Below are 9,831 nucleotides of genomic sequence, written 5' to 3'. Positions count from 1 at the left end.
CCTACAACATCCTTCGGCACTATCCACAACTGTACTGACCTTAGTGTCGACTGCAAATTTACTAACCCATCCTTCTACGCCCTCATCCAGGTCGTTTATAAAAATGACAAACAGCAGTGGACCCAACACCAACCTTTGCAGTACACCGCTAGTAACTGAGCTCCAGGATTAACATTTCCCATCAGCCATCACTGTCTTCTTTCAGCTAGCCAGGATGTTGCCAGGGTTGGAGGGTTTGAGCTAAAAAGAGAAGTTGAATGGGCTAGGGCTCTAATCGTCTATGTCGCTCTAATGAGAGAGCAGCCTATGGTTCACTGGGAGTATGGTGACTTTCAGTCTTTGTTACTGCTGTAAGAACATTTAGTTGGAACGGGATTGTCACTGTGCCTGAGGCACGTGGTTTCAAATTGAGGGAACAGCAGAGTGCATGCTGTTATGAGATATGCCCCTCAAATATTCATTGTTCATTTGGCATTTTAGGTGCCTTGCACCAGATTTAAATTCTAGAAGAAAGTGAGGACTGCAGACGATTCAAAAAGTGCCTGCTGTCCTTTTCCAGCTCTACAATTTATGACCTGGATTGAAATTCTGTCTAGTGATGAAACAACTACAGCTAAACACTACTATTTGCCTGAACAGACTCATAAGCTGCCAAAGTCAAAGTGTCCCCTTTTATTCTTTTAAATGATTGACACACGGCCAATGCATTCAAAATAACCCCGCACCTAAACATCACCCCTTTGCCTTGACATTCAAGTTGTACCAGAATCCTGAACTTAGACAGGCCATTTCCAGAGCTTAAGTAAAATACAGGGGGAAAAGACAGATATGTACCACATGTATTTTTAATGGTTTAATTTCTTGGAAATCTCTGCAAATGGTCAACAGAGCTTTACTTTAGAAATGCCATTTGCAGAAACGTGCTTCGCAACTTGTTACTTCGTTCATGTCTGCACACTTGCCTGGTTAGTAAGGCTCTCTGCGCCATCCAATGGCAAACACCAGAACTACAATCACCAGCTCTTTGCCAGGTCACTGAGAATGGCTGCATAATGTAAGGATTTTCTGTCTGTTTAGATGTCAGCTCTAACCAGTTGGTTTGTTACAAATATGTACTAAAGAGACATGCCACCAAGCATGTAATTCTGCTGAAGCTAAGTTACAAATTGTAAGTATCTGTATTCATTTATCAACCATCCTCAGTTGCTTCATCAATGACCTTTCCCCTCCATCATTAGGTCAGTGCTGATTGCATAATGTTCAGCAACATTTATGACACTCAGAACTGAAACAGTTTGTGTCCATATGCAGGCAAGTGATATATTTGCACCACACAGAAAACTAATAATGACCATGGCTAAATTGAGAGAATTTCCCTTTGAAATTCAATGTCATTATCATCGCAAAATGATATTTCACGATCAACATCCTGGGGTTAACTCACATCGTCCGCAATATCTATTGACACAAATCAGGAGAGTGATGAAATACTCCCCACTTGCCTGAATGAGTGCAGTTCCAAAAACCTTCAAGACCTCAATACCATCCAAGTCAAAGCAGCCTACCTGATTTGCACTCCATCCACCACATTGAACATTCACTCCCTTCTACATGAATGCCCAGTAGCAGCAGTATGTACCATCTGCAACACATGCTGCAGAAACTAACCCAGAGTCTTTCACCAGCACCTTCCAAACTCACAATCTCGACCACCTAAAATGGCATAGGCAACAGAGTCATGGGAACACCAACCCCTGCAAGAACCGCACCTCTAACCCCCCCCCCCTCCACCCCCCACCGAGCCGCATACCATTCAGGCTCGACCACATTGCTGTTTCTTCACTGTCACTGGGTCAAAATCCTGGAACTCCTTTCCTAATGGCACTGTTGGGTGTAGCTACACCTCAGGGACTGCAGCAGTTCAAAGAGACAGCTCACCATAATCTTCTCAACAGCAATTAGGGATGGGAACTTTATACTGGCCCAGCCAGCAACTATCACATCCCATGGACAGAAATAAATACCAGTGATGGGATAATTACATTCAAATAACATTTTAGCACAGTGGAGCATCTCATGGAAATTCACAAAACAAGATCACAACAGTACGCGTAAAAAAATGCAGATCAAAAACACAACAAAATTCAAAGTAACTCATTTTATTTTTCAATGTCATAATTCTCATTGTTTTAAAATACATTCCAAACAAAGACTGAAGAATGACATAAGTTAACAAAAATAATGTGGAGACAGCATTCCCCAAAAAACATTTAAGATTTCCCTTCTCTATATTTTATCACTTGCTAGTGAAATAGTACTTAATTCTAACTTTCAAAGTCCAGCACTTTTGGAATATTGTTAGTGGCTCTTAATAGCAGAAGTATGAAAATAAATTATTTACCCAAATGAACCATGAAACTGTGAAATGTGTCTGCAGTTTATACTATATTATTTAAGCAAAACCATTTTAAAAAGGTGCTCAAGATGTGAATAGCATCTTCTGATACTTAAAAAAACAATTTAAAATGTGCTCTCTCATTTAAGGGACAATATCATCTCCTTCTCTAGCCCTACTGTTCCATCAATGAAATTATGGTGAAGGAAGAATCATTGTGACCTCCATCCTGTTGAGTTGAGGTAGTGACAACTGCTCTGCTTGCCTGTTTACAGCTAACAACAAATTTTAATACGCTGACCTATAATCGTCCTTGTGCTGGGTATGACACGTTGCAGTTCCAGCATTGCAGAGTTTGTGAGGCTGTGCTAATACAGTACACTTCAGGCAATATTCAGCTTTGATGAATTGAGAGAGTGTTTGGGCTGGATTGGTTTCTGCTGAGGTGGTGAAGTGGAGGATTGGTACTGGTCAGCACTATGGAGGCAGGGAGGGTGTGTGGGGTGAAAGAAGCTGAGGGCTTGAAATGGTATGGTCCCAGAATTACAAAGCCACAAGAGGTTTAGCTCTGAAGCTGTAACCTTTAGCTATCATTGGTAATCTGTTGTTTATTTTTGCATTTTCTGTTTTTAAATTGAGGTGTTTTGATGTTTGAATTCACAGTTTTGAACACTTGTCTTTTCCAAACAGAATGTATTCCTCGTCTGTCACAATATTCAGTGTTGTTAATTACTCCTGACAGTAGAGGTCATACTTCAACATTGCTCCTAATTTTGTTCCTGCTAAACATGCTTCAAACTTTGCATCCATCTCTTCACTCTGCTCTTTAGTGAAAAGGGTTTTCCAGTCTCCAACCACACCTAGATTAAAAACAAAGCAAAGTTGTTAAAACTAATCTGACGCAATAATGTAGAATCCTGCCACCAGTTGCCTGTCACTTCAACGCACCACCGTGTTCCCACGGCAACACTTCCATCTCAGGCCTGCTGCAGTGTTCCAGTGAGGCTCAGGGGAAACTGAATAAACAGTGTCTCATTTTCCATTCAGTTACTGTGAAGCCTTCTGGACTCAGTCATTGTAGATCCTGAACATGTCTTTTACCCACATGTCCTTCCTTCATTGATGTCCTCTATCCAGACCATACCCTGACGTGACATGGGCTGCTTTCAGATAATTCTCATTGGAGAAGCCCACACGTAACAAAGGAAGTGTTGCAGCCAGGAGTAAGTTATCGCTTTGTGAACACTGACTGTCTCCAAAGATACAGTATGACCTGCTTTGACAATGTACAGATTCTGTGATATAATGATGAAAGTTTTGGCTGGAGAGGGAGAGAGTGCACAAAGGGAAGATCAGTGGCCAACACCAAGTTCATGATTGATATCATTCTTTGCACTTCACGATTTTCTTACATTCTCACTTGCTCCCCCATCCTGACAGGCAATGCAGCAAATGCCTAACACACTGTAATGTTGTACATTACAGAGCTCTTGCAAAAGGGAGCTCACTGCAAATGTTATGAAATATTTCCTGTTCCTGCACATTACAACATCACCAGTAAATCACATCATGAAATAATGCTTATGCCCTAGGATTACAAAGTCACCAGTCAGGCCTCAGCTAGGGTTACTGTGTGCACCACACTGCAGAAAGTGTATAATGACCTTTAAAAGGGTATCTAGGTTTACCACATGTCACTTGGGATGGTAGACTTCAGATCTGAGGTAAGGTTGGAAAAGTTAGGAATTTCGTTCTTGCAACAGAGATCAGAGGTGACCTCACCGAGGTTTGGAAAGGGTAGATGGAGAAAACATTTCCCTTTAACAAATGAGTCAGCTAGAAATCACAAATTCAAAATCATTGCAGGGAAAAATAAAGAGACAAGGAGAACACATTTCACTAATCAGAACAAATACAGGGAAATGGATCTGGAATGCACTGTTTGAAAAGGTGTTTTCTTTTTAATTGATGTATTCACAGGATGAAGATATCGCTGGGTAGGTCAGCATTTATTGCCCATACCAGAGGGCAATTAAGAGTCAACCACAATGCTGTGGGTCTGGAGTCACATGTTGACCACACAAGGTAAGGATGGCAGTTTCCTTCCCTGAAGGACATTTGTGAACCAGATCGGATTTTCCTGACAGTCGACAATGAATTAATTATTTCCAGATTTTTATTGAATTCACATTCCACCCTGTGCCATGGTGGGATTTGAAACTAGGTTCCTAGACTATGACTTGGATCTCTGGATTAACAGTCTAGCAATAATACCACAAGACCATTGCCTCCCCTTGCAAGCTTTTGTTTTAATTTATTCATTCATAGATTTTGGGCACCACTGCTTGAGCCAGCATTTATTGTCCATCCCTAATTGTCCTGGAGAAGGAGGTGGCGATGCAGCTTTGTAAACCATCCATGTGATGTATGGCCATTCAAAGTTTGGGAGAAGATTTGTAGCTCGGGTGCTCGTTGTTGTGGTTCTGTTCACCGAGCTGGGAATTTGTGTTGCAGACGTTTCGTCCCCTGTCTCGGTGACATCCTCCGTGCTTGGGAGCCTCCTGTGAAGCGCTTCTGTGATGTTTCCTCCTGCATTTATAGTGGTTTGTACCTGCTACTTCCGTTGTCAGTTGCAGCTGTCCATTGCAGTGGTCGGTATATTGGGTCCAGGTCGATGTGTTTGTTGATTGAATCAGTGGATGAGCGCCATGCCTCGAGGAATTCCCTGGCTGTTCTCTGTTAGGCTTGTCCGATAATAGTAGTGTTGTCCCAGCCGAACTCATGTTGCTTGTGGAACAACACTACTATTATAGGACAAGCCAAACAGAGAACAGCCAGGGAATTCCTAGAGGCATGGCACTCATCCACTGATTCAATCAATAAGCACATCAACCTGGACCCAATATACCGACCACTGCAACGCACAGCTGGAACTGACAACCGGAAGCGGCAAATTCAAACCACTATAAATGCCGGAGGAAAGATCACAGAAGTGCTTCACAGGAGGCTCCCAAGCACTGAGGATGTCACCTAGACAGGGAACGAAACGTCTGCAACACAAATTCCCAGCTCGGCGAACAGTTTCACAACGTGTATGGCCATCCACAGTAGAAGAATTTCTAGGAATTTCACCCACTGACAGGGAAGGAATGGTGATATGGTGATCAAGTTACAATGGCATGTTACGTGGAGTGGAAATTGCAGGTGTTCACATGCATTGCTCTGCTTGTCCTTCTAAATGGTAGAAGACCGACGTTATGAGCTGCTTTTGAAGGAGCCTTGGCGAGTTAATGCAGTTCACCTTGTATTTGGTAAACACTGCTGCCACTGTCTGTCAATGGTGAAGACAATCACTACTGAATGGGATGAATGGGCGCTAATTAAGGGAGGTACATTATCCTGGATGGTATATCTGGTGTGTTGTTGGAGTTTCAACCAACCAGATAAGTGGAAAATATTCCATCACACTCCTCACTTGTACCTTGTAGATCATGGACTGGCTTTGGGAGTCAGGAAGTGAGTTACATGCCACAGAAGTCTGAGTAGCCGACTTCCTCTTGTAATAAGACTTTTTATATGACTGGTTCTGTTCCCCTTCTGGTCAATGTGAACCTCACAGGATGTTGACGGGGCGATTCAGTGATGGTGACACCATTGAATGTCAAGGAATTATTATGAGGTTCCCGCTTGAGAGAGATGAGCATTGCCTAGCAGATGTGAATGTAACTTGCCCCTTGTCATCCCAATCCACAGCATTGTCCAGGTCTTGCTGTATATGGACACGGACTGCATCAGTATCTGAGGAGTTGGTAATTTTGTGTATAATTCAATAAATAATTTGAAAAGGGCATTGGAGAATGAAGGAAGGTGAAGAATTTGAGTTGTGAAGTGGCCATAAGGAGCCTGCAAAGGGATAGAAATATAGTATAGTGTAGGAAAGTGTGAAATTAAGAAGCATATTATTTAAATGGTTAAAGATTGCACAACTGAGAGATGCTGAGAGTTATGGGTGTCTTTGTGCATGAATCGCAGAAGGTTAGAATACAGGAACAGCAGGTAATCAGGAAAGCTAATAGAATGTTATGTTTGCTCATGAGGGGAATTGAATGCAAAAGTTGGAAGGCTACTGTTCAGTTTTATGGGGCATTGGTGAGACCTCAACTGGAGTACTGTGTACAGTACTGGTCACTGGGTATATAGGAGAATCTTAATGTATGGGAAGTGGTTCAGAAAAGGTTTATTAGACTAACACCTGCAATGAGTTGATTGCCTTTACACAAGAAAGTCTAGACCTGTTTCCTCTGGAAATTTAGAACAGTCTGAAGTGACTTGCAGTACAGATGGAGGTCATTTGGCCCACTGAATCTGTATCAACCCTCGGAAGAGCATCCCACTCCATCCCTAGATTTAGCTTGGCTACCCTACCTTGCCTACACATTACAGACAATTCAGTATGGCCAATTCGCCTAACCTACATGTCTCTGGATTGAGGGAAGAAACTGGTGCACCCAGAGGAAACTCGTGCAGACACAGGGAGGACGTGCAACCTCCACAAGGACAGTCACCCAAAACTGGGATTGAACTTAGGTTCCTGGTGCTGTGAGGCAGCAGTGCTAACCACTGAGCCACAATGCCACTAATTGAAATATATACGATCCTGAGGAGAATTGACCTGGCAGATCTTTAAAGGATTGTCTTGTGAGAGAATCCAGAACTATGGGTCAGAGTTTGCATGATGTTTGTCCGTTTAAGACAGAGGTGAAGGAAAATAAAACATCATTCAGAAAGTTGAAAGTTTTGGAATTGCCTTCCTCAAAGACAGTCGATGCAGAATCTTTAAATATTTTTAAGGCAGAGATGGATAGACTCTTGGTCATCAAGGGGATGAAAGATTATCTGGGCTATGCAGGAATGTACAGTTAAGATTAAACTCAGATCAACCATGTTCTTATTGAATGGCAGAGCTGACTCGAGGGGCCGAATGGCCTACTCCTGTTTCTTGTTCATCACTTGGAGGAGTACAGACAAAAGCAGGGACGAAGCATATTTTCACAGTGGGTCAAAAAAACCTCTTCTGAGCTGCAAGAATCAATGAACAGCATCAACACATTCCATCTTCCATTCCCAAACTGAGCATTTCAGACCCTGACGAGAGTTCATTTCTACCTACCCTTTCGGAAGATAACCTTGCCGAAGCTGGAGTGAGTTTTCTCGGCGTTGTCACTCATGGCCTGGAAGGTACCTCTGCCGGCAATCTCTTGAATCTGTTCCTCACTCAGAGACAGGCCGAAGAACTCTGCTATCGACTGCACCCCCTTCGCCAAATCCTATTGGGGGGGGTGGGGGGGGGGAACACAACCACAGGATCAAAATGAATAGAAAACCTGGGAAGTTGGTAAATCAAAATAAATGGGTAAATTCAGGTGACCCTGTTCTTGCAGCAACAAGCAGCACAGCAAGACTCACTCTAAGGCATGGCATGTTAGGCCTCTGACTGACCCATGTGCACCTCAAAAACATTGGAAAGCTGCAATTACGGAAAAGCAAAAGCGTGTAAGAGATTTCAATATATTCCACAGTAACCTTCTGTTTACTTGTCTCCTGTCCTATCAGTAGCCCCATTCCAGCCCTTAGAAAAAGACAGGGACCAAATGTCATGAGGTATTAAATTCATTATTTCCTGCATTGTTTCACTCGATTCTCTCTCTCTCTAAAGCCATAAGCGAGATCACAAAGTCATTGCGACAGTGTTTGAGGAGAAAGATATTTTCCTCTGTGGTAGTTTGAGTCAACTTGAAAGAAAACATGAAAAAACTTGTGATTTTGATTTTTTAGACGGAATCCTTTCCCAAAAGTAGAAAGCCACACTCTGCCACAGAGCAACCTACTAAAGTGAGGTCAGCAAAAGAGAAAATAGATGATGATTGAATGGAGTATTGCTGAAAGAAAACACATTTTGTTGAAGCTTTGCATCTTGCACGCATCAGGACACTTTATAAGAAAAATACCAATAAACAAGAAGCTAATATTTATTCTGGATGAGAGATGAGTTCTGATTGGTCTGTAAGCAAACTCTGGTTCGAGGAGGTGGTGCCATGGAGAAGGCAACAGTTGGTGATGATTGACTGTTAACTGCTACACTTTATTCAGATTTCAAACAAGGCAGATTAACTCTGACTAGTCAGGGGATTGTCCTAAGAAGCAAGCCAGGGATGACTTATTTTGTTAACCTGAAGTGTGCACAATGTGTACACATGTTCCTGCTGTTTCCATGGTTTTAGTGTCACTGGGTCAAAATCCTGGACTTCTCTCCCTCGTGGCATTGTGGGTCTTCCTGCAGCACATGGACAGCAGAGGTACAAGAAGGCAGCTTACCAGTACCTTCAAGGGCCACTCGGGACAGCTAATAAATGCTGGCCCAGCCAGCAAAACCCACATCCCACAAGTGAACAAAAAGAACTGTGCCTTGTGTGTTAAAATGTATAGCTTGTTAGCAGTTTCTCAGTGACCTGGCATGGTTTCAGTGTAGAACTCTGGCCTTAAGATGACTCCTTACTGGACTCCTAGTCTCAAGGTGAATCCCAGGGCAGAATGGAGTCAAGGCCTGGTGTGGACTAGGTTGGAAGGACCATTATTTTGAACCTTTAATTTTACTAATGTACTCCTATGATCTGTAAGAATAGCTTTTTTTAAATTTTTTTTTTCTTCTTTTCCCCCTAAGAATTTGTACTTAAGAATTTGTACTTGGTACATTTGCATCTCAGATGGTGGCATAAGTGGCGATGTGCAAACTTTTTACTGTACTCATTTGAGTCCATGAGACAATAAAGCTAATTCTAATTCTCATGGTAGAGTGGGGGAAATGCCAGGCAACTAAGTTATGGATCATAGTTGAATACAATACTGCTGCTCCGGAACACTCACAGCACCTCATGAATGTCTGATATTTTGCGGCTAGATCTGTTCACAATCTATCCCATTCAGCAAGTTTTATTGGTCCATACAACAAGCTGGAGTTAAAAGTGAAGGCAGGGCTTTGTTTCCATAAGGATTGTGTGGTGGTCACTCCCACTGTTATAGACATATGGATTTACAGAGGCAGATCAAGGAGGACGCGGTCAAATATATTTTTTTCCCTCTTACCTGTCCCCTTGCCAGGGCTATATCTTCAGAACTGGGCCATCACCATCAATAGAGTCAATCTTTACCAATAAAGCATCCAAATTATGTCTAGTTTCCTTCTCAATTGTGTAATACAGGAGTGAAAGTGGCATTAAAGTCTTCCAGCCTGTGATGAGCCCACACAGCACAAACTAGGAAATGAATCTGCATGCATTCCTGCTCGATTTCACTTGTTACTAAATGTGCTATTGCAGGAAATTCTTCCATTGGTTTCACATATAAGAAAAACCTGACTTATGTGCTGGACACTGGAA

General features: G+C 42.4%; 1 protein-coding gene across 1 annotated transcript in view; it reads right to left on the bottom strand.

Moving 5' to 3' along the window:
• Positions 1 to 2,143: 2,143 nt before the first annotated feature.
• LOC140482823 (sulfotransferase 6B1-like) overlaps positions 2,144 to 9,831 on the bottom strand; it is a 29,567-nt gene continuing 21,879 nt past the window's right edge. The window contains exons 6-7 of the mRNA XM_072580495.1: positions 7,566 to 7,722; positions 2,144 to 3,255 (exon numbers count right to left, since the gene is read on the bottom strand). Coding sequence (XP_072436596.1) covers positions 3,125 to 3,255; positions 7,566 to 7,722 — 288 coding nt within the window. The 3' untranslated portion in view covers positions 2,144 to 3,124. The remainder of the gene's footprint in view (positions 3,256 to 7,565; positions 7,723 to 9,831) is intronic.

This window comes from Chiloscyllium punctatum, chromosome 11 (genome assembly GCF_047496795.1).
Source record: "Chiloscyllium punctatum isolate Juve2018m chromosome 11, sChiPun1.3, whole genome shotgun sequence".
NCBI classification, from domain to species: Eukaryota; Metazoa; Chordata; class Chondrichthyes; order Orectolobiformes; family Hemiscylliidae; genus Chiloscyllium; species Chiloscyllium punctatum.
This window is presented reverse-complemented; position numbering and strand designations above follow the sequence as displayed.